Source organism: Styela clava, chromosome 10, assembly GCF_964204865.1.
Source record: "Styela clava chromosome 10, kaStyClav1.hap1.2, whole genome shotgun sequence".
In the NCBI taxonomy this organism is placed as follows: Eukaryota; Metazoa; Chordata; class Ascidiacea; order Stolidobranchia; family Styelidae; genus Styela; species Styela clava.
The window spans coordinates 11,112,282-11,139,341 of record NC_135259.1 but is presented as its reverse complement, the minus strand read 5'-3'; the positions used below and the strand labels follow the sequence as shown (position 1 = coordinate 11,139,341).

At 33.8% G+C, this 27,060-nt stretch overlaps 1 protein-coding gene across 1 annotated transcript; it reads left to right on the top strand.

The window, feature by feature from the left end:
• The first annotated feature begins 6,304 nt into the window (after positions 1-6,304).
• Positions 6,305-20,682, top strand: LOC120338307 (core-binding factor subunit beta-like). Its single transcript, XM_039406289.2, has 6 exons — positions 6,305-6,551; positions 9,940-10,026; positions 14,640-14,756; positions 16,868-16,984; positions 17,228-17,308; positions 17,591-20,682. The coding sequence occupies exons 1-6, from the start codon at positions 6,462-6,464 to the stop codon at positions 17,657-17,659; spliced, it is 561 nt and encodes a 186-aa protein (XP_039262223.1). The 5' UTR covers positions 6,305-6,461; the 3' UTR covers positions 17,660-20,682.
• Positions 20,683-27,060: the final 6,378 nt, after the last annotated feature.

Here is a 27,060-nt window from a genome sequence, read left to right as displayed (position 1 = left end):
ATGACCCATTCACATGAAAAGCATTAAAATCGATTTTCGCAGTGCTTTTTTCATAATCTACCATACTAAATGGCGCCATCGAGTAGGCAGAGCAGTGAGTGATTTTTATTTGCTGAAGCATTCCTTGGATAACTCCTCAAATGGCCACAGATTCATTTCCAAAATTAGAAAGAACGCCGATTCAATTTTTTTTGCTAAACTCAGTCGAAAATTTAATCCAATATCATTTCAAATTAGAATATTATTTATTAACCCTTGGTCAACAATCGTATCTCAGTAAAGATATCTTTCCACTGCAATCGGCGATAAACATGAGTTTTAAGTTTAATTGCTCTGTTGGCAGTAGTTCGAAAAAAGGGAATATAATCAATTTTGCGCGATCGAAGTGGCTGTTGGCTCAACAATACCTTTGAAAATAATCATTGCCTGTAGTAAATAAAGCTGCATAATTTTTTCACCATGCAGGCAACATTCAAATTAAATGTTTCAATTCATCTCAAACTATGTTTTCAGATATCATTGTTGAAAAAAACGAATTAGATTGCATCACATCGAAGTTCTTAATGAAATTTTCTCCCAAATCGTTTTGGTGTTAAATGCTTTCGGCAAGTCAAGAAAATACTATAAATTATTTTTTTTTTCGTACCAACATAAAAAGAAGTGACAATATCTATCTAGTACATGTAAAACTTTCGAGCAATTCTAAAACAAAAGTTTAAAAATTTAAATATATCGAAAAAGGAAAAACAAATTCTGTTTGTTGACACCACCTGCCAGATGTGCACGTTCGGAGTGGCATTCAAAAGCAATTTTAAATTTCACCTCCCTGCCGGATTTACCGATATAATTGGGATTATATTATCCTAATCTAGATATATGAACACACTTTATGTAAACTGAGCAGAGTCGAAGGATGGGTTGTAGGTTTTACCAAGCTTACGATTTGAAATTGTTAAATATTTTCCTAGATCAACGTTTTGCCAAATAAATGAAATCCACAATTTTTACATTTCAAAGTTCAAGTACGTTCTTTCAAATGAAGATGCAAATTCATGCTAATTTTAGCACGACTGCCATTTAAAAATCATTGTTGGCAAACACGTTATTAACGATTTACAAATTGAACGTTCGTCATGTAAAACATATGACAGAATACTTTGATTAGGGTAATTAAAACTATTGTTATTTTAGAGATGTGCATATTGCTGTTCCAGTGCTTATTAACATAGATATTGATGATAAATTACATTGTAATATGAAAGAATGGTTTATTATACATGAATCAATTAACATATCGTGAAATCTACGTTTCCACCAGGCAGGCCCACTTTCGCAGCTTTTACAAGGAACTTGGTATCAGTATTGTTAATAGCACATCACCGATATGATGGATTGCTGGGAAAGGACAAGATAGTTACGGTTGACCAGAAATGTTCCACTGAATATTGTGCGTTCCATAAGTATGTGTACCAATATGGAGGTAACTAATTTTGTTCGCCTACTTCACATCAAGTTGTGTACAGGGACTGACTACTATGGACAGAGGGTCTATTTACTTGGCCAACACAGACAGTCCCCTAACTCGTAATAGAACTAAAATAAAGAAAACCGGAATAAAATAATGGCCCAACCCTAACCTGGTACACGTACTACGGGAGTACCGAAATGTTGTCTATAATCCCATAAGGCCTCAGGTCCATATGCACATGCGTATGTTTTAGCGAATTTATCTTAACGGAATATAGAGCTATTTATGCTAAGGCCTATTCGAAAAGTTTCATAAAGCAATATATCAGTGTTACATCTATATATTCATCATACAGTGACATATCATACCGATGATATGTCTTCAACTTTCATTTCCACTTACTACAATAAACAATAGTATTTATTTTAATGGATGATGCAGTTCACTTATGCTTTAGATCTTAAATGGGTAGGTCTGGCAATAGTCTATATTTCATGAAAAGTCTTAGCAGATTGCACCATTGTTGTAATGGTAAAGTCTTCAGTACGTAATCTCTTTCTGCAAATTACTGCTAATCCTAGCGACACGCCTTTAGTATAATCTTCACAGCGCATCGGAATAGACAGTGGAGGGTTAAATTTTACTTTTAAAATTTGCAATTCGTACATGAAAACTAAATTTGAAAAGCCCTGCATTAGTCCATCATCTGACTCGATAAGACAAATGTAAAAGAGATTCCAGTGGCATTGACACAACGGCCGCTATTAAATAAAGCATTCCATATTTCATTTATCACTTTCTTCCGAAAGCATGACACACATCCTAAACTTTGTTCCAGGTAAATTCAGTATAGTGACCAAAAATCCTTTTTTATAGATCATTTGAAACAAACCGAATCTGTAGTTCTAGTTTATACTTACATCGTATTATAATCTCCTTCATCAAAATGACCGAATTGCATATCAACGTATCTTCATCAGCAAATAATTCATCGAATATAACAGATTCCATTGGGGAAACTTCCCATTGGATGCATGATTGGAAGTGGTACGGAAATATAATAATTACTTCGTTTTATTTGCTCTCGGTTATTTATGTTGTGATTCTGCTCACTATTGATTTCGTTAAAACACGCAAAGTTGGAAATGCTGAACAAAATCAAAGCACTGGAAAGAAAATTGGAAAATGGATGAAAATCGTTCGCTTCCTGATGTGCATTGCGTTTTTAATTTTTTGGCTTGCAAATACCTTCGAAAAATTTATTGTGGAGAAATTTATCGTCAAATACTGTGCAGCAACAAAGTATTTTAAATCAGTAATGAGTGTGACTTTTTTGGGATTAAGTTACACCGTCCTATGGTTGCGACAAAGACTCTTATATACGAATCCAGCAATGCAACATCTCACAACAGCTCTGTTGAGATTTGTTAGCTCGCTGGCTCTGGTTTTTATAATAGTTACAGAAATTCTGAACTCAACGGCTTTCATCATCAGTTATCGAATTGGAATGACAAATCTCGGATGTGCAATAGTGGAATCGTTGTTGCCCAGTTCGGGTACTTGGATTGCTGTTGGTACGTCTTCCATCATAACGCAAGCTACTTTGTTGTTTCTTTTTATATATCCTTTGTACAAACATCGATCCAATGTTGGAGAAGCTGCCGATAACTTGTTACCGGTGTTGTACCGATCTCTTATTACAGCAACTTTCTGTTTTGTAACGGATACAATAGCATCTGTAGTGATGGCTAAATCAGTTCTGAACGATTCCTGGACACTCACGCAGGTCATGGGATCTAGTTTATATGTTAATTTTATAATGGGCATACTATCATTTCCTGACTGGAAGCAAATAATATTTCCATTCATCTTTAAGGAATAAATAGTAATTCATTTGAAAGCACGTGTGTCGGTGAATCATCAGTTGTTATTAAACATGTCAATCAAAAGAACTGCTGGATGCTGTGTTCAACCATAAATAATCGACCCGTCTACGTGGTCACGGACGGTTACGACGCCGAATTATACAGGAAAAATAACAAAACTGGAAGTTGAATCTCATTTTACCAAATGTTACATTTAAATCATGATGCAATTTTTTATGGACATTTTCGGGATCATTGAGCCCTTATTATTTTTTTAGTTCATGTTAAATATTATAAGATTTTTGCAATTAGACGTGTTTATGCCGGTTAACAAAGCAGTATATGTATAAAAATATATATGTATATATATATATATATCACAGATGCACCCGAAGAAACTTTTTTCGGACAAAATGACAGCTTTTATTCGAAACAAATTATACTAAAAGCTAAAAAAAACTAAAATCAGCTTTAAAGTTTGTCAATGAATATGTCTTTAAATTATATCTGTTTGACTTCAGTTGAGTATGTTCCATTTTTTGGTAGTAAAAATTACCGTAGATGAACGTGAAGTTTTGAGTTTGCAGATCGACTAATTTTCAAAAACATTTAAAGTTAAATTCCGACTCAAAATTATGTCACCCCAAAGTTCGAGTCTGACTTTTTGTAATCTTGAGTCGAAACGCAAAGTAAAGTCAAAGTCAAAATTATCACACTCCGATGAAAATAAGAAAAATTTTCAGATGTCCCTGGTTAGTAACCATACGCCTAATAAAATAAGTAGTCAATATCAAAGAAATAAACTTCATCCGCTAGCTGTCACAAACCCTCCGTAATTTTTACTATCATACTTCCTAAATCTAATGTTGTATTTAGTTTCTTTTAATGTATGAGAATGCAACATAAATTTCAGATGTATTTTATGTATTAGTTTGTGTTTATTATTCATTTAAGTTGTATTTTTTTGGTAATAATTTTATTTCTAGATTCACAGCAGAAATATTTGATTAAAATAAATTCTAACGTTTAGTCCTAAATCAAATTTTAGTCGCTAACGTTTCCGTTTCCTTTCAAACTAATCTGTCACGTATGAAGGGTGTCACTGTAGTACGTCAATGATGAATACCAAATTTATTAAAATATAATATAATAATTATATTTTCAAAGTTTGATTTCAGCTGTAATTTGCCTTAAATGTTTATTCATTGTAAAATCGCAAGCTGTATTTAACTTTGCCTTCTGTCAAGAAGTTGTTCAACGTGCAATTATGAACTATATGAAATTACTACACAGAAAGTTTGAAAGGTAGATACTGCCAGAAGCATATTGCATTCACTGACCTGATTAGTAGTAAATTTTTTTGCCGGTAAATTTTACACAATCTTGTAAAAGGACCACCGACCGCGTAAGCGAGCCGACGGAATTTGTTCGCGAAAGTAGCAGGCTTTCCGAGGCCTGTGTATTCTCGACGTCACGCGTGAACGCCTACGTTAAATATATAATGCATAGCCGTAGTTGAATACGTCTGATAAACCCCTCAGTATGTTGAATTGTCGAATTCCATCAGAATTTTCATGGGTGATAATTTGGTCAAGTTTACCTGCGATAAATCAGATATGGTTGAGTAGTTTGGTTTTTATAGATAGCTATGGTGTAAGACTTTTCGAGAGTGACGATTAAGTTCAATATCTCACATTGTGCGATATTATAAATGATTGCTTTTTATCTTCACTCGTTTATTAATCGTCGTTGACTATACGAAAGCTCTCGACAACGAGACATGAATAGCCCGAAGATGTTTGACCTCGGAGAGGTTGGCTGTGGTTATTCAGTACCGTCGCCGCTATTTTCTTTGCGGTGAGACAAGCCATCATCGTCAAGTTTAGCGTCATTATATTCGGTCTGTGAAGCACGCGGCAAACCGCCCTCGCCCCGAATAATAATGTTGTGGCGGTTCGGCTTGTAAATGTGGAGTTGTGAAATGTACAGAATAAAACCTTGTTTTGTGGTTGTGCTTTTTAATCGAAATAAAATGCGATTTAGTACTGAACGTACACAGATAGTAACCAACTAGTTGATGAGTTAGGAAGTTTTATTTTGTAACTTGACTGCTGGAACGTCGTGAGTGTACAATTGAATCTGTGGAAGCAAAATCAACCAAGCAATCCTATTTTTGCATTAACAGCCAGTATTAATGCGCTGAGTGGCAATACGCAGTATTGAACCGTGGTATATGCTTAGCTTCGGGCTTTGCTCGAGGCTGGTTTTTGTACTTCAAAATGAAGCACTATTTTTAACGCTGCTGATAATCAGAAAACGTGTAGTCACAAACACGTGATATACACCCTACTCGTACTGCTTTTTATGCGACTTTTTTCCTATAAATGTTTAAATCGTTTGTGAAGTTTTATATACAGTATATATATATAAATACACGTAACTAGAAATATATTATGCTCAAGTGGCAGTTGTGATCCATGGCAATTTCGTTTTAGTACAGCTTCAGATTAGCCGCTTTGAATGCGCGTCGGTCATATTGGTCAGTCAGCGGCCATTTTGTTTATGGACGAGGCGAGTTCGCAAGTCACCGAAACAAACTGAGGGAATAATCGGAGCTAATCATAATATTCTTATTTTGTAATAGCTAATAATGCTTCAATCACAAACCTTCCATTTATATCAAAATATAGTTTCGATTACGGTAAAGCTGTTGTTCCAGTTAAGTAGTAAGCGTGAAAGAAATTTTTAGAAAGTAAAGAATCAAAGACTCCTAATTAGTAATTTGGCACTTTTTGAATTATCCTGTTGTGAGACGTAGCTAAGAAAGATTCAGTAGAGCACAGCATATTCAGATAGTTGAAAATCTGGACAATCACAATTGGGTGGTAATCATCCTATCAGCATAGTGCATAAACTCAAAACATAACCTGCAATGAAAATACCAATATTTCATTCTCGATTTAACAGATTAAATATGTCAGATAGGCCTTCCACTCCAGGCCTGTCTAGTGATTCAATTTAACATATTTCATTTAAAATTACAAGAGGAAACTTGAAACCACTGTGGAAATACAGCGGTAGATGTGAAACGAAAACTGCTTCCTCGACACGATAGGTGACATGCGGTGATGTTGCTAAAAATGCCTCGTGTCGTTGCGGACCAAAAAGCTATATTTGAGTCCAATGAGCTTTTCCGTCGTCTAAGTAGAGAAGCTGAGGTAAGATTTGATTTTCAAAATTGCTTATTTATGTTTTATTAAATACTCAGTCATATAAAATAAGTTTTCACTCCGACTTGTATGAAATTTTCTGATGGCATGACCACGAGAACTTACTTCAAAAAAGGACATGGAAATTTGAAAGATAGGTATTATAGGTTTTTAAAATTGACTGGCGCGTTGTCCCATAGATTTTAGTCTATATTGACTTGGAACTTGAAGTACTCCAGACTTACTAAATCGGGGACATTGTTTAGTAAGGCTAATTCCAAGTCAAATACGGAAGTCATCGAAAAAACAACAGTAGAGAAAGTTTGATGAAACATGTGAATCTATCATCTATACAAAATGATGTGAGCCAGAATATTTTGAAGTCAATTTTTGATTTTAACTGTATTTAATTGCGGACCAAGGCAAATGTCTTCTAAATTTTTCACTATTGTACAAAATATTTGAATTAAATTTCTTTATAATCTAATGTTACCTAACATAAAATTATCAAAGTTAACTTTTCCTTGTTTATGGTCTTGCACTTATGTTTGGGAAGTATTGGCCAATATCACAAGTATAAAATATTTGATCCGTATTCATTTTTTCTTGAGAGTACAGTGGAATAAGCAAATAAACTATATAGGCCTACTTCAGATGATTCCGATCATTCCAAAAATATGAGCTATATTTCATTTTATATATATAAGTATTTTTGTGCCGAGGAGATGTAAAAACACAATAATATATAAACGCATACACATCATAAAATATAGTGTACCCACTACCCAGTCAATTTTGTATTCAAACTTAATTACATTTCTGCTAAAAAAAATTATTGTTCGTAATGCACCGATTTAAAAAAAAAATAAACATGTATATACAATAATGCGAATAACTAACAGCAACTTGAAATTTTTGTTGCCGTTTTTATTGACCGGGATTTGCTGAATATAATATTTACCAATATAGTACTGGCAGAAACTACTTTCAATATATTTTGCAAAAAAACATAACATATTCCCTTTTCTATCTCTTTAATGGCAGCCATTTATAAAGATTTTTATTCACTATGATGAGAACTACATCGGCTTGTCATAGTTATACTGCAGATAGGCAAGTCACACAACTTTCCAAAGGATATCCAATATGTTTCGAATAAAGACGTAAATTGAGACCGAAGAAGACAATCAACAACTCTATATTTTTATGTAGAATGATTATGAATTGGTACAATCATTAAAAAACGTTTTTTGATTTTGTTAGCAAATGAGAAAACTTTGATACCGTAGTTCGATTCCAAGTTCAGGGAAAAAAATTGAAATTATTGCTTATTCTAATCCCAAGAGTACATCAACCATACTTTTATTTTCTATTTCTATTATTCTATTTTCTTACTATAAATTTTTGAAATTAAGGGCTCCCATATTTTAGCGAACAAAGCTGGTCGTTCCTGATCCTGTTTTGAAACAAATAAAACCTTCAGCTGCATGATATTTCAGCATTTCCAGTTTTCAGATAAGTCGATCGTCATAATCCAAAATTGAGCAATTATAAACTTTCATGATTTGCCTGTACTTTTGTACGTTTTGATAAGAATATTTATAACGTGTGTAACAATATTACTCATTTATCGCGTAGGTGTATTAATGACATACAGTACACAACAAAGGTTTGTGCCCGAGGCGTTTAGTAGAGCAGACTTGTTCGTAAATGTGGATTTTCCTAATACTGCCTGCGTTAAAGAACATTATAAAAATTAAAATACATACTTCGAAATTGGGAAACGTCAATTTAGCATTACTGAATATTGCTTTTATGTGTACCATTTATAAAGGTATTTTGGCTACTTGAAATCTTGGGTTCGAAACCTATATAGTCTCGAGATCAAATAGTAACCACAAAATCAGTCCGTATGTAATTTATATGCTGTAACATAAGCAAAACACTGTGTCTTAGATATCCGATTTGGGTAATTGTGATAGGAGGTCATTTGTTGCAAAATATTTGGCTTTTTTTTTAAATACAATCGGTTTACAAACAAAATGCATTGTTGAAAATTTGTATTCAAAATCGACGGGTACGAAATTTCATCATATTTAACGATTCACTGTAATTCAAATTTATTTAATAGACAACTTTTTATGAGGAAAATTATTTTAAAAATCATATTTGATCAAGACAGTTAATTGGGTGGTTTATAATCAAACGGTAAAACATGGACTTAGACATAGATAATCCAGGTCACTACGGTACATCACGTTGTCGTTTCTGACCGCAAATTTTCAACGTGTATCATTATCTCATCCAGTCTAAACCTAAGTTGTCGATTTTGTGCAAAACTTACTTTCGCATTCATGGATTGCGATTCAATGCATACGTTTTATCCAATCCTTTATGTGTTTTGAACTTAAATATTTGTATTATTTCTGTCCAAATGTTCAATAAAAATCTTGAGATTTTTTTCTCATTAAGGACATGTTACTTCTTTTTCCTTATTTTTGAGTATCAATGTGGAATGTGTTTGTTAGAATTTTGTGACCTTTTCTTTGATTACCTTCACTTGTGGAATGTCTATTTGACATATTTCTGTCTCAATTAAAATATTATCGTGTGTTCAAAAATAACTGAATTACATCAAAACGTACTAAATGAGCCAGACGTGGAGGAAAACTTCATTAGTAACCAATTAAGTGGACAGAAAATATTTTTATTTCCTGAATTAGCAATAAGTGTCCAAATAAAATTGATCACATTCAACATAAATATATAATTGTCTTCCCTAAACAAGTGCCGGAGTAATAATCTTTGGGTTAGGAATTAAACACACTGCAGACAGCATCATTATGTAGACATTAGATCTGCCTCGAAAATACTATAATTCTCGATTTCAATAAAGAAATGTGAACAAAATCAGGAACACAGAGTTTTTTCTAGGAAATTTCGTGTAGCTGTTTTTATATCCCACTAAATGAAAATAATTTAAGATTTGAACAAAATAATTTACTAATTGTGGCAGTCTCAATGACCTTTACAGTCAACGGGGTAAAGTCTTTTCCTCCTATGCATATGTATATGGAAGCAGTTTTGCAACTGAGTATTGGTCGAAGCACCCGAGTTTGAAATTTAGAAAAAAATATAGTTTAATATGAAAATTTATTATCGTAAGATGATATGAAGGCTGTATATTTAGTCCAAACGATCAGAGTTTCAGCTGATATTAAAACATAATCTAGTTGTATGCTACATTTTTAATTTCAGCACAATACTAATATTTTTTCTACAGATAGGAAAAAGGTGTCACAAAAAAAAGTTGGTGCAGTACCCTTTTTTTTTTATAAATGTTATCTTAATATCAATTTCTCTAACAATAGGCCTACTTGATTTATTTTGTTCACAGATAAAATACACTGGATACAGAGATAGAGGAGCCGAAGAACGTCAACTGAGATTTCAAAATAGTTGTCAGTCAGGAAGGGCCGAAATCGTAAGTTCCATAAAATCATAGATGAGGTAAAAAAATTAGTTTTCGTAGGTATGTTGTCTGCATTACAAGTACGACGTGCGGCTTGTGATTGTACAGTACATAAGGCCACTGTCCAGTCTGATATTACATACTAGATTTCACTCCAGCTTCCCTGAAAATAATTCGCCTGCAAGGACGGAACAGCCAGCTTGAAAAGGGGCGTATGTACTGTAATTTATTGCGTTGGAAAATCGGAATTATATACAAGCAAAGGTATTACAGGAGCGATCTCATCCACAGTTGGAACCACACAATTAATCATATCTGTATTTTGTGGCTGTCGGTTACATACTGTTTTTTTTTTTTCATTTCCTAACTCGCGGCTAATCCTGGTTTGAGGTCATTAGCAAGGCAAGGATGGGAGGCTCAACTGAATATTCCGACACGGTGGTTCAATAACTAACCACAGTACCGGTAGCCTGTGCAACTCATACGAAAATGTGAATGAGCAGTGAATTCGCAAAATCAAAACCACGGACAGTCGTGACGTAGTCGGTCACGCTTGACGGATTGAAAACGGTGTTCCCATGAATAAATAAAAGATTGGCGTCAAAATATGACATCTCATAGGACTCGAAGTGAGTTAAAAATATTTATAAGTAATAGCTTTTTCGCGAGTACTTCCATCTTTAAGTACTGGAAAATCGAAATCGCTTGGACCATTAGTTACGAGAGTTCTCTGGACTCTCCGTGTCGACAAACTGAATTCCATCCTTATATCTTTGAATTATCAGGCACCTTTTGCGATTCATCCAAATCCCACACAAATGACAATCTTCAAATTATTTTCGACTTGTGATCAATGTCAAGAATCGTAACCTTCATCTTTTTTATTCAAAGCAAAACTGTTGGTTCTGTTTTATGCTATTCTATCATAAGAACGTTAGCTGTGATAATCTCTCTTCACCCCTCACAATTTGGCATTGTTTCGATAAAAAGATTGTTATCACGCGGTCACTGCTTAATTGTATCATCAGCGTGTAGTTGTTTTTGTATGACTTGTATAGAATTGGTTGTAAAAACCATCAAGTATCATTTCATTTTAATAGAACTTCACTAGGAATGCTATTTCTCATTTAGTTAGCAGTTCTCAAAATAGCACAAAAGTCTATGAACTGGTGCATCCTACAATGTGTAAAAATTGCTTATTATATTTTTAGCATAACATATTATATATATCTTGATTTAAAATGATAAACCAACAAATGATATTTTTATACACAAATGTCGTCCACATTACTTTTGTGGTTTATTCTGGCATATACTCACCATATGGCAGTTTAGGTTTAACCTTCCATTAACTGTATGTCATGATTGTACTTATCGGTTCACACTTGGATGGTCGTATCACTATTCGACTAAATCTGATCTCACAGAAATAATGAACTTGGCTTTTTCTCTAAAACAGTTGGGAAGGTCTCTAGGGAACTTGATCCCATTTTTATCTCATTTTCACCTATTCATTCTCGCTTCGAATGCCATATGCGGCTATTACCGTTCGTCTGCAAACACAGTCACGGTTTTTTTTTCGTTTTCAATGTTATATTTACAAGCCGCTCACATGTTTTGGTGTAAATGTGAATTCAATTTTCTTTACACTTACCTGATGAATAGTGAAATTTGATATACTTATGTAAATACTAAAAGATTTTATAGACCTCAAAATACAAAGCAGCAAATTATTAGCCGATGAAACTAAAGTGTTACTATACGCAAGTTTCCAACTTTGTAATTAAACATAGCGATAAACGCATTAGATTTTTACCTCTCTGTTACTATAAAATCTGGGTATTTATTTATTGATTGTATATCGGGTGAATAATGGACAACAGTCTTGTTTGTTATTGACGTTTTCTTGGTTAAATATGTTCCTGATAAACGCAATGATTACTAACTTCTGCAATTTTATCGATCAAAATTAAACAAAAATATCTTCGAATTTTTTAGAAGCTTTTCTTGTCGTCGGTTAGATTCGAAATTTTTTTTTCAAATATCAAATTGTGGATACTGTGGATAGACTCGGCTGTTGCGTATCTTACTGGAAAACTATTTCATTTCGAATTTGAATAGAATAAAACTAACTTACATAGAATAGACGTGATTTTGGAAAGTCGATTCTAATAGATTCCGTGGTTCGAATCTAAATTAAGCCTATTACATCTCAGCCGCGGTATTATACTTTCAAATGACAGACACTTCAGGATCTTGATATTCAGTTCGACAATACTTCATGTATGGCCAAATTTCACTCGGTGGCAATTTAATTTTGGAGGTCTGGTGGTAAACCACACGTTGTTTACCGCTTTTACCCTCCCTCGAGTATTTCCAACTCCCTACAGATTAACTACATATACCAATCATGACTTGTAGATAAACAAGCTTGCCAATTCCTCTTTTACATGGACCGTGCTAGTTTGTGAATTAGTATTAAATTAATTCCTAACCGCCTTACGGGCTTAGATTTAGAATAAGGCTGCAGAAAATTGAAATTTTCTGGACGGAAGAGCATTGAACTTCTCCGCTCTCAATTATTCATGGCGCGATTTGCTGAGTTTATTCGTTTTTGAAGGCAGCGGTTTAATTGTGCAGCGTCGAAATGCAAGAAAAGAACACTCACTTATATGCAATTCAACTTGAACTTGAATACTTTGAAACAAACTATATTGTAAAGTACTAGTTTTGTAAATAGGCTTCCAAACATTACCATCTGTCGCTCCGCTAAACGCTTTTAAGCTTGCAGCCAAATCTGAGCTTCAAGGCTGCAAGCAGAAAGCGCAAATTTAATTACTGCAAAAAACATTTTCCATCTTCAAAATCTTTTCGATCTCGCGTAGCAGGTAACCACATGTTTTTTTTTTTATTTAGTCATTCAAAATAAAATATAAACAATAACTTTTTCCAAATTTTCGTTGGATCAAAATTATCCAAATCTTGTTTGTGAGAGTAGCATATCTCTTTTTTCGCAAACATTTACGGTGAATTTGTGCTACAAAAAGAAGCAATATCTACTACTTTTATAGGACGTACAGCACGAACATTAAGGCTTTATTGTATTGAAAACTGTTTTGACTTATTTTATTTTTTAATTTAGCCTAACTGCTGGTTTTTGGTCTATTTATCATACTATTTTCGGAATCGAATCAATGCTTCATTTTTTGCGGATATTTTATGAAAGCGAATTGAATAATTTATTCACTTCATTTGGCCGCTGGCTGCATGTATTAATTTGGGCTAATTCCATACCGTTTGATGTTGACTGTAGGCATTGTTTGGCAGTTGGCACCATTGATGTCTTTTGTTCTATCTATTATTGTCGATTTCACTCCAAATATAACATTTTCATTTTTTACTGCCCTAAGCTTATAATGGCATAAGGTCCTGGCTGTTATATTTCCTTTGAATATGCATAATACAACATTGGGTCAAAATATAGATATTTAGACATATATATTTTAGATACAACTGATTAATACACGCACATTTCCATCCTTGAATCTGACATAGCAAATAAACAGGTGTCTAATTCCAAAGTTCACCTTGGGTTGATCTTGTTTTCTAGTCACGTTTCCTGATCTTGAGAGTTTGTTTAGAATTTTATTGCCAGTATCAGGAATAGGGGAAGAACACCTGTGATGCATTACGATATGACTCAAAAACGTTATCCAATCTTGGTGGTGATTCCATACCCATTATATAATAATGGGTACGGGTTCTTTTAAATCATAAGATAGTGCGTTTTGAAATATCAGTAAGATATTCAATGTATGAACCAAATTACATTAATCACATAAGGATTAGCTATAGGATACATCGCTTTAAGCTCGCATTACAGTGTGAATACAATTTGCACAAAAAAGTCTATTCATTTTATTATTGCTGCATGGTCCATAAATTTTCATTTTTTTGGTAGGGTTTGGCTTGTAAACAAGTTTATAAACAAGCAAGCATGCTGTATGTTATATAATTTGGGTTATCTCAACTTTAAATAGAAATATCCGGGTTCGTGATTCTAATATGTGCTTGGACCTAAACAAGTTTAGTTAGCTTTAATTCCGTTTTATCTTATTGACTATCATCAAATTTATTCGATACCAAATTTTAATTAAATTATCTTACCATTTCTTAATCTTATCTTTCCCTATTATCCTATACAACATGTGTAATTGGCTTTTCCGCAATATGACACAGGAGAAACCACATAAAGATACGCAATTTCAATTGGCATTGGGGTCAAAGAATTGGATACGTGGTATTGGGTTGCTTGACAATGGCGGTTTGGCAACAATGCCAAGTGACAACCGCAAATGCCACATAAATATCGGACAAGTGGCATTCATTTTATTATTTTCTTCTCTTTGAGCAAAAAAAGTAGGATGATCCACTATAGTTCCATTGAAATACAAATGGTTTTGGTGTGGACACTGGATGTTCATTTATGCATATGCTTAAACTGTATGTAAATAAATGCATATATTTTTGCATGCATTACTTGTGTTGATAGAATTTCAAAAACATAAAATACTTCGCCTTCAAAATATGTATTTGAATGAATATCGTTTATTCCTTCTTTCTAGGCATTTGTCAGCACAGGTACGAACTTGACTTTACAATTTTTCCCATGGAATACTGAAAACACACAAAATATGAATCCACCGAAAGAATATGTCAATTTTGAACGAGAACCAGGAAAGGTAACGAATATATGGAATTTAAAATATCATTTTACTAACGTACGTGTCTCGTGACTGAATCGTCAAGTTATGTAGAAACTATTATAGTTTTATTTTTTTGTTTCAATTCTATATGTGTGTTGAATAGATATAATTTGTAACCTTAAATTGATAAACTCGTTTGTTTGTACTTATTTACGTTTTTCCCAAAGTTATCTTGGTCAAAAATGTTTTTTACGCTTCAGTAATGTTGGTAGTTGCAATATATTTTAATGATGTCTAGTTATGTTTCACTTTAAATAATTCAGCTTAAAGGAATGTCATCAGCAATTCTGTCTTCTACCCAAATCTTTTATGTATACCTGCGCACACGCTTGTAATGTTTTATGGGCGTTTGCTACTCGATTCGTTTATACATTGAATCACTTTATTACATCACAGTAACTGAAATAACAATAAATATAGCTTGGTTGGTAGACTTATCGCCTGGATCTACGTGAGCTCAAATAATGTGCAACTTGTACAATGCACACAATTTTCAGTGTAAGTATATTTGTGCTGGCCTGTTTGAATTGACGTCACACGAATATCTGATATAAAACTCTGGACCTTGAACTTGATGATGTCATTACTGGATCGTTATGGGTTCAATTAACGCGTCATAGGAAAGTGATTATTGTGGAAGTAGTTGAAATCGTTACTGCGTCGTTATATGTTTCTATGACTTCCGTATTAGTCTCTACATGTTTGATGGAGACTTAACATACAGAACAATCAGACGTGAGCCACGTAATGTAAATCTATTCTCGATTAAGTGTTTCATTGTTATCTCATAATGTAAAGAACAACTTTGTTCCAATCAATTAACATTAATGGTATCGTCAACATTATTTCAGTTATAGTCAAGAACCCGTTTAAACATAGGAATTTTAAAAGCTGACGGACGTCGTAATTTGAACTGTGCACTGGGCGGGAAAACATAAATCTTGGGAGAGAATTTGTTGTTTTGATTTGCCGCACGATTTGTTTTGTCTACAAATAAAATACTTCGTTCCAGTTTTACACCTTTTCAAATATATTCCATAACCGTGAACTGGACGCATGTTTATGAACGTAGAATGCAGTATATGATACCACCAGTCGTGTGATCAAGCGCATTTTAACAAGGTGGAAATAAAACGGATTTTAAAATATCATACTTGCAAGGATTTAAGCCAATCATGTAATAGATGTAATTATGAATGTGCTAATTATATTTTCAAAAAATTATAAGAAAATAGACAATGCATAAACAGACACGTAGTTTAATCAAAATATCACTCGGTGCCAGACAATGACGTTTATATGTTTGTTTGCATAGATTGAATACCGTAGGAAATATTGTGAAAAAAACAATCTAAGTTTTTGTTATGGTATTATTCTATTTTTAATCGGATAACGATTAAGAAGTGGAAAAACAAAAACACGGTTTGCCTTTTACGGCTTGTTATAAAATTTGAGGTAATTTGATTCTGAGTTGACTATAATGAAATAAAATAATAAAAGATGACGGCAATGTTTCGTAACTGTACCAGATTGCTAGTATCCACAATTGAAATTTACTGTTCGAACTTAATTTGGCCCAGCATCATCTCATTTTTCCTAACTTTTGGCGAAAAAGACACATCTTCATGCAGGTTTCCTATAATACGATTACCATTGGTGGAGAGTAATGGGAAGGTTCATTCACCCATATCATTGTTTTCTCAACCATATGATTCGTGCCTATTTTGATTGCGTACATGATAATGATTTACATTTGTTATTCGATAGGATTTTTGCGCGGAATCTATGTAATAAATACGAATATAGCACCTATTGCAAGCGCGCTCTTTCATGGACTGAACGCCCATAGAATCAGAAATTTTTAATCCGTTGCCTTAGTTTATTAATACAACCAACTATATAGTATTAATCGTTTATGTCGTTGAACGATTGAAAAAGTTATACCACGTGGAGGCGCGTAATAACTGTATATAAAAATGTCCATGTCTAGGCTAAATTTCCAATCTGTTGCTCAGTCGCACAATTCAATACCACTCTTTTTATTGTATCAGTTCCTTCATATTAAGTGACATATGTGTAATTTTCAGGTATTTCTAAAAGCACCGTTTATTTTGAATGGCGTGTGCGTACTGTGGAAAGGATGGTTACATTTGCATAGGCTGGAAGGGATGGGCTGTATCGAATATGACGAAGAACGTGCAATGGTAAATGATATTGTCAATGGAAGGATGTTCGTATTTTACGCATGATGACATATATTCTGTTTCATTATACACCAATGAGTACAACTCTAATCCAAAACTACAAGAACTAAAAGAATTTTCCAATTTTCTCTGAAAAACTAATGATTTTCAACAGCTTCAATATGCTGGTACCTAATTACGTATGAAACAAAACCTTCTTCGAAACTATCCATATTCAAAAAAAGCTTAACCATCTTTTCTTAGGTTGAAGCGTCTCATATGGCAAACTCGTCACAAAATTCCGCTTCTCAGTTACATAAGATTTCACAAAGTCATAAAAACCAAGTGAGTTTTTCCCCATTTTTTTCAATATTATTTCGAAATGAGCATTACATAAGATCCAACTTTTGTACGTCCCGCCCGTAATGCTTCGTCGATCTCGGGAACCTGCTTTTCTGTAGATACCGCACTTGATCCTTAAGCGAGCGTAGAGGACTTTGTATAGTGTATATTTTTGAGAAAAAAAGATGCCGCATGATATATATATGTGATGTTATGTGTGATCTCCAAAATACCTTAATGCTAGTAATAAATCATATATTCACTTCATTGATATATTAATTTCAGAATCACAAGCATCCCTCGTCGGGTGGAAGCGGAGGAGGACAGCTTGAAAAACGTCCACGTCTCCACTAGCAGGAATCGGACAATGTCATTAGCAGGATGACCAAAAACAAAACCTGTTTTATGCTTCTTATTTCTTTTCTTTATATATGTTTTTGTTTTTAAATAGGATAATGCGTATCATCAAACCGTTTGTCAATTTAGGTATACGAGGATCTTTATTCGATAAAGTTTCCAAGGCACGATAACGTAACTCAATATTTATCATTTACTCTGCTTACCGACATTTACAATGACTAAATTCAGATACAAGGGCATGATAGGTATATCGGGACTACGACTATATCTAGAACTACGACTCGTGACAAGGTGGCATTGATTTCGTAAATTATAAATCGCACACCACACAAAAACAACGTATCCTATATCAAGAAGGGACACTTTTGATAGCAGACCTCGAACAACTCAAAAATTCATCGCAATTTAATTAAACTATATACCGTGAGCATGTACAAGGTTTACAAAAAATAATTTGGCTTTATCTGGAGGGTTCAAGGTATTTCAAGATAAGTCATTTGTGTGGTTGAAAGATCCCACGTGGCAATCACGTGTGGCAAAGTGAGTTTCAAAAAGTTACTGCTTTATAATCGACGAACAAAGTCGCGTGTGTCGAATGTAAATCAATAAGAACAAAAACCAAGTCGCCATATTCGACGGTACTTCATTACGCTCATCGTATTCCTAACTTGACATAGACCCATTCTACAAGCCCTGTTTAAAAAATTCGAAGTACGCTCGCGCTTTTGTAAAAACCAAAACTTTAGTTGAGGGCGCCTGTGTTTTTAATCAATTACACAGAATCGAGCGTGAAATAACGATGTGTTATGCTTAGTAAACAGGCTATATTGCGTTGGCAAGTTTGATCGGAAAATTATATTTTAGGCAAGAGCGATCCCCGCCGGAACAAACGAACAACCATTGGTCCGTGACGTCAGCGTCGCTCCGTCTAGACGCCGTATACGTGAGCTATGTTTGTATGTGCGGTGTGTCCGCTTGTTTTTTGTTGCGGGTCGCAACCTGTACCAGAATAGAAGTTGAAATTCCGTTAATGCGCGATGCGCAGCACATCCGGGAATCTAACTAACTTTGCCAATTGGTTCGCTTTCGCTTCCACGAACAACTTGAACTTGGATAATAAATCTACCTACTGTTAATAGTTGTGGAAGCAGTAAAGTTACAAAAATGAAGTAAAAGCATATGCTCGAGATTTGGATGCTATTCACGCAGAATCTTAATGTGATTTCATCGGATAAAATGACTAGATATTTGATATTCCAAACGACCCATCTCAATACTTAGTGAACTTATGACTCAATATCGATATGGATGTTTTTGTCATAAGGAATTCAAACAATATGCTCTATTACCCCAACTAACGGTCACTTTTGAATCTTGTCACAACGCAAGATTAGATCAGAACCGTTTATGCTTATCAGTTATTTACTCAAAACCAAGTATTCTGTACAGAATTGAAATCGATATTTATGAATGACATAATTGTTCAATTTGTAACGAATAATAAAGTATTCTCGTTTATTACCTATATTTTGCAACTTTTTTTTAATATACTACAAGCATAACATCGTAATTGACTATAATATATTGCCTGTTCTGTATAGTACGGCGTTCATTACATCCGTCGTAGGGAGTTGAGGAACTTAAACTTAGCCTCGAATTATGCTTATTTATTTGCCCGATTAAATGCTATATATTCAGAACAATTTTCCGACTAAGTCATCTTAAATCTCACATGTTGAACAGTTACCGATACAAACTGAATTTCGGAAAATACTTAACTTCTTTTTTGAAGAGTTTGCCGAATGATGATTTGATAAACTAATCACATTGCTGTCCATCATAAATCGAGGATAAGTTTTTTTTTTTTTTTACAACCACAAAGTTCATTTCTTACGGACTGTTGTTGAAAAACTGTATAACGGTGACGAAAAAGATATTCCGTTTTAAAATCAAACATTTTTGTCCATATTTTTATACATGTTACTTACTTATTTTGAATATTTTGGGGAACTGTTAAAATTAGTTATTCATGTTCTACGACCCATTTACGATTAATCAGCATTACGTTTGTAATCATTTCATGTTAGACTTTTCAGTATGATGGCAATAGGGCAATTATAAGCATTTTACCTTTTTAATGTATAAGTATCTGTAAGATAATAGTTGGTCCTGTCGAGTATTTTATATTCTACATATCAGCTTTTCATAACTTTTGTTTATGGAAGCTAGAGTTATTCTTGTTCACATTTGCAATATGTGCGTTATTCGTTGATATCATTCAATGAATGCATCTCGCTAATATGAACACTACTTGAACGCTTTATATGATGCTATTTTAGCTGTCTTTTAACTTTATTTTCAGCTTGCCCACATAATATGAAAAAAAAACGATATAAATTTGAGAACGATTCCAATTTCCATGACTACTAATGTAAACATTGGCCACTCTAAATATATACAAATCACAAAAATGAACTCTCGGAAAAACTAATATTTATATATATATATATATTTATAAAAATACATGAACAAGAGGTAAGACGAAAACGTTATATGTTTTGCAAACATTTCGAATGTTCTCATAACATTACCATGTTTACAAATATGAGTTGCAGAGAATATAGCCTACTAGCGTTCAGATTTTTGTGATTTTCTCGTAATATTTCTGTCGTGAATTATGTAGTCTATACAAAACGTAATTTTTAATAACATTTTAACACTATAAAACGCAAGTTCTATCGAATGGTCAAGATTTATTGAATCGTATCGTTTACTCATCTGGTGCTTCGTGTGTTTTCAGTGCATTTTATATATCGTATACATAATTTCTATTGATGAGTTTTTGTCGACGATTTTTGACCCACGTCAATGTGTCATGATGCAATCACTCTTCTCAGATTGATGCAAAGACTAATTCATAAAAGCAATTTTGTTCCATGTTATTTTTACAGCGACTAACAGTACAACTGTTCGCCTTCTCACTTTGCTTTTGCCAAGAAAATTCTTATCATGACAAATTTTGTTTTTATTTGTAAATGTAGAGGTATGATCTACAAAGGGTTTACTGTCACCCAGTAAATGAGTTTGGGTTTCGTGCTAACAAATATATACCACGTGGACCATACCACACTTGTAAAAATCACTAAACTGAACTACAGCTGGTGGTCATATAACTGATCTATCATTATCAAATATGAACGTGCCGAAGTATTTAAAATGGTATCTAAAGTCACGTCTGTTGACTTCGGTGTTTCATATACTAGAATGAGTGGACCAAAATCTTAATAGCTCATATGATACGAAGTGCTTCGTGCAAAGTACACTCTTGTGATAGAATCTGTGATCTTCTGTACAAAGCCCCCACCAACGCTCAAAATAAATAAATTAGTAAGTATTATCCAGTTAGAGTTTGTGTTAGAAATGCAGATTGTGCTGGAAATTGAAAATTTCAAATCATTCCTAAACGTCAACGTGTTATGATAACGGTATACGATGATGACGACGTAATGTAGGCATAAAGCCAAAAAAATACATAAACACCCATTCGAAGACTTGCATATACAGTCATGCACGTGAAGTCGTGTGCTTGGTATCGGAGCATCTGATCAATTTGTGAAGCATAGAAAGGTCGATTTTATTTTATGAACTGAAAGAGCGTTGAATGCGTAGAAAAGCAACAATTATCTCAACAACAACGAAACGAGAATATCGGTCGGGGACCGAAGACTTATCGATCGAAACTCCGGTTTCGATTCATGACTCTATAGTGACACCACGTGTCCCATCACTATTAATTAATAACTCGTTAATTATACGACATAATTCATCCAAAATCAATATTCTGGTCCGAGATATGACGAATGCACATGCAAAATTTGAGCAGATTAAACCCCGCCTTCGTGAGATATCGTGTGCATCTAACAGACAGACAGACAAATACCTATCAACATACTTACCGATCTAAAGATCGATAAGTAATAAACTAGAGTTTGCCTAACGATCCATAGGTCTATACGTAGTGTCACAGGGTAACGGTCTTAGGTAACTACCAACTATGCGGCCATAGCACTTCGTCATTGTTCTCATAATAATTTACCTGTACCCATAGGGCCTCACAGTGGATAAGACCAGCCTGTTGTGTTCGATAACTCTAACATCATTCATTTTCAGTACCAAATGAGTATTCCTTATTTAGAAAATTTGTGGAAATAGGAAAAAAGACAGATAGTCGAAAAGTGCCCAAAGATAGAGACTGATCAAACATGAAAGATCTATTTTCAGAGATATAAGACATCGGGTAAAAAATACAGCATTTTCTCTACAATACACGTTTAGAAATATTAGCAATAAAAAAAGTGCTTTAGCCAATAGGCTTTTGGTCCGAGATATGATGAGAGCACATGCAAAATTTGGAGCAGATTCAACCTTGATTTCGTGAGATATCGCGTGTATCTAACAGACAAACAAACAGACGAGAATATCGGTCAGAGACTGAAGACTTATCGATCGAAAGTTAGGGGATCCTCCTAAACATCGCTCTTACTCCGTAGTGACATCTTGTGTACAATCACTAATTAATTGATAGCTCGCTAATTATACGACATAATTCGCCCAAAATCAATAGGCTTCTGGTACGAGATATGATGAATGAATCTGCAGCAGATCCAATCTCGCTTTCGTAAGATATCGCGTGCATCTAACAAACAGACAGACAGACAAATACCTATCAACATACTTACCGGTTAAAATCGATAAGTAACGAACAGACAAATACCTATCAACATACTTATTGATCAAGATTGATAAGTAATAATTATCAACATTTTGATGAGAAAATAAAGAAAAATCATTACGGTTATTTCAGGTTAACCATGCACCATCACAATCAGTCACTGACACGTGATTACAAAACATAAATTATAGAATGCAGAATTCAGTTGACATTTGCTCCATGCCAATTTTGATCATATAAATGTCTGGTTTGCAGCAAATTTCTCGTTCAAATAAAAAGTAAGGGTCATGACAATGTTTTAACATTAACCTGGTTTCTTAATATTTAACTGATTTCTTCAGAGAAATACAGGCCGACTATACAATTGCTGATGACTAGACTTTGTGTTTATCGTACATTACGGACGTTAACTCTGCGACAGAATTTACTAAAGCTCGCCCAGTAGAATAACATTGCATGTGTCGCATGAAGTCACTATTTATCTTTATCACTTCGCTAAGAGTGATAAAAGATTCAACATCGCGACCTCTTTTCACACATACCTGAAGTTTTCGACAAAATTCTATACGACCGGTACTATCGCGATTGTTTGAAATCGTGGTGACGAGAAGATGTGCTGCTGCTATGAAATAGGTCTCTGCAGACATCCTGAAACTTCGATTAGGCCCCTTATCATTGTTTTCTGAAAAACATGACCATTGTTGTCTTACATTCAAGAAGAATCCCTGGACGCACCTTGGCCTCTGAAACGTTGTCATTGTTGTACTTAAGTATTGTATTGTACCGAAGATTCAATGAGTGACAACATCCTTGTTCATTTCCATATAAACAACCAAACAGTGATAGGGTAATGGTGCAACATCTCAGGCACCTCTTCATGCAAACAAATTTTCAAGCCTGGCTGTAACAGCAATGACTTTGATAATGAGCAAACCTCAAAAATAGGAAGTGTAATACAAGATGACACAAAAGACCGTTATTACATTATTAAGCGAATTTCTTTTAACCAATGGAATGGAGACTCTACCTCCGAAAAAAAAAGTAAGTGTTATGATATTTATGCGTGTGGTTATAACATAGGCTTTACTACGTTTGCACGTCAAATTTGGAGGGCATTGTTTAAAGCGGTCTCATCCGAAATGAAAATTAGGACGGCTTCAATTTTGAAAGTTAGGTATTTATCTAAGATTGTATTAAATTGAAAAATATTTTAACGAAACCTATGATGATAAAAACTAACAAATATATATAAATCAAAAATTATACCAACGGAGGGTCGAGAATTTATGCGGCATTTTTACCTTGATTCACCACATTTTTAGATATCTTGACAAATATCAGTCAATTTACTGGAAAAATAGCGGAAGACGACAATGCAAGTGATAAATTTGTTATTTACGAATGGTTTGAAAAAATAGTCCGTCTGTATAACTGGAAAAATTGTATGGTTTTGCAAATTATACATAAAACCTAAAATAGGAACATGGTATAATAATGTATACTACGAATGAGTTACGAATTTTTTTTTTTGTTACGAAATATGTATGTTACAAACTTTTAATGCATCTATAACAACAATATAATTATTGATACAAAAAAACGATAATCTTTTTTTTAATTAGAGTTTAGGAATATGAGACGAAATGAAGCAACTTTAAAACAATTTTGAAATTCTCTTTACGATGAAAATATTTTCAAAAGTAATCACTACAATGATGAAGACGAGACGTTGATTTTATAACTTGACGGAATGGTCGCATTTCTAATTACACCAACAGGTTTGTGCTTGATAATTCAATATTTACCAAATCCGAATATCTTCATCTCTCCCCGTCCTCCTGCACTTCGTTTCAATTCCAAACAGTAGTTTTTCCGTTTGAAATTACTATTTCAATCAAATGATACATGTTCAAACATTATGAAAATTTATTCAAGGGTTCAATGCGTTGTCTTTTTTTTACATTTCGTGTGATACGAATGCTATCCGAACGTTTGGGAAGTATTTGAGTCCGTGGCAACAAAATGAAATTTTCAATTACTCAAAAATTTCGTACCTCGGCCTCGATGCAAATAAAACACGAAGTCATCCAACTTCTTATAATACCTACAGATTTTATTATTTATCCGGAGGCTAAGGAATGACATTATAAATCGGCGAGAACTTGATTATTTCCAAAATAAAACATTTGCTGCAACCTTTGCTTGATTATTACATATAAATCTGAATGTGAATAAGCATGCATCTTACCAGATCAAATTACATGGTGATTACTTTTGTCTATTAGACCAATCCAAGTTCATCTGAAGGAAAGTCTTCAGTTGTTACAGCACCTTATTCGCCAGTTTATGAAATGCTCATCTGAATAAAACTTCTTCGTACGAGTCAATTCGAGATCACATCGTGCACAGATATGAGATAGTTTAAAATAGATCGTCGGTAGACAGGTTAGTGGTGGCGATGAAGTGATCACCCACACCAAAGACATATTGTTTATCAACATTGATATCAATCACTCTAACACATAACTAGTCAGACGTCCGTATTTTCATTGTAAAACCAAATGTTCGTTCTGTTGTCAAAATTTCATTTTGTATTTGTAATTTCGCCGTGGCCGGTATTCAAAAGTATCCAAATTGTTTAAAAAAATATATATCTTTAGTTTTGATCAATTCGCTTTCTTCGTTTTCTCCTATTTTACTTGTAGTAAACGGAAAAGAGCCAACAACGCACAAAATCAGCGTATAATAAAAAAAAAAATTTGTACGACCGCGATACATGATCACGATTTTGTAACCAACAATTTTCCATCTGTTTTTATAATACTTGTTTCTGCATCTATGAGTATCTTGATGCGTGGAGAAATAACAGTTTGATGTCATTTATTTTGAAATAGTCAGCACACTGAAAAAATAGGGCAATATATGTACGTACTCAAGTTCAAATTTAATAATAAAAAAATCATTGCATAGCAGGGCCGTCTGAGAGTATACTCAATATATACTGTACGGCTACTATATCTATTCAGCTGATGGTGCCATATGTTGACAAATAACGCTACTCTGTAGAATATCAGCATATAGACCCTATCTTATTTTGAAAACGATATGAGGACATGCAAATTTTGACACTTTAATTTGAAGCGCCAAAATAATTGATTGCTTTTCGCGACTATTGAATCCTCAACAGGTACTGACAGATACAATAGCAAACGTACATATAATTGTCACAAAATTGTTTCTGCTTATACTTTGTTGCTCCTGATTTTTGCCAACATATGCGATTACTTGCCAAATATCTGATGGTATTTATTTTTTATTCTGTTTCTGATTTATTATTAGAGTATTTAGTACTCAATGTTCTTTTATTATGTATTATATGAATTTCATGATATTCATGAAGAACATAGACATCCACATTTTCAATAATAAATGAAATATACACGATAACACCCTATAGTTCACTTTATATAGCTTAGCCATAAAAAGTTTATAAGTCTGGGTATATCAAGCAGGTAATTAGGGTCTTGTTAAAACTGAAGATGAGTGATCAGGGCTGGATTAACCAGTAAGAAAAATATGCACATGATTAGGACGGGAAAGGGGCACAGCATATATTTCCATAAAGGAATTTCCAATGACACCTCAATGTTTAATGAAATGATTCGAGTTGGTAAGACATTTCAGTCATCAATAAGAGCCCGGTTGAAATAAATGTTTGCTTATTCTTTTTTCAAGTTAATCTAACACGTCTCCATGAATGTTTGTAGGTATGGATACTATTTCCACAAAGTATCATGTAAATTATTCGTAATTTGGCCTTCAATCAATAATGAATACTGAAACTGCTTATTCAGTTTCAGATAACATGGAATACTTAATTTATTTATATATATATATTTAGACGTTATAGTAATCGCAGTATTCACGTGTAACCACAGTCTACCACATAGCTTTATTTTAAATTTGAGGGAACAAGTAATGCAATCTTACTTATTCTGATGTCAACAAAACCGCATTCAAAACTGTGACGCAATGTGCATTGCACCTTTGCTCAGGATCACTCCTGGTTGGTCAACAGGCCAACCGTTCTCAATAAATTGATTTTTTAACAAAAGATCTAAGTATACTAACAATTTCGTTTTAATAATATAGATATTGGAAAACTGCAGAAAGTGATTGGATTCAGAAGACGGAAAATTCAAGACTAATTATGAAGAGCAACCAAATTGTAGCTCGCACGCTTGGTCATTTATATTTCTCTATTATCTTAACAATCCTAGACAAATTATGTTCTATCTCTATTATCTTACTTCCTCGTTTACAGTGACTCATTATTGCGCCACAGTGAAGACTTCGGGAGTGAAACTTTCGCCCCGGGTTTTGAGAAAACGTACGTAACGTAAAATAATTTCATACATTTCTTCGGATTTTCTTCATAAAAACGGAAGATGGACTCAACAGGCGCTCAGTTTCGTTTTAAAAAAGATAGATTACTCGCTAGATTGTTGTAGCAATAACTCGAAAGAGGCCATGCTGATACTATTAGCAACCCTTTAGTAATTTTGGATTTCAAAATACTGAAACAGCTAATAAATTAGGCATCACAAGGCTTTCAGGTAATGACATGAATCATATCTATCCACTTTTATGTTGATTAAAAGAA

Excerpts from the sequence above, each read along its gene's own strand:
- LOC120338307 (XM_039406289.2), top strand. The coding sequence starts at position 6,462 with ATGTTGCTAAAAATGCCTCGTGTCGTTGCGGACCAAAAAGCTATATTT. Across the intron at positions 10,027-14,639 it reads AGTCAGGAAGGGCCGAAATC|GCATTTGTCAGCACAGGTAC; the intron begins GTAAGTTCCATA and ends CCTTCTTTCTAG. Across the intron at positions 17,309-17,590 it reads CACAAAGTCATAAAAACCAA|AATCACAAGCATCCCTCGTC; the intron begins GTGAGTTTTTCC and ends TATTAATTTCAG.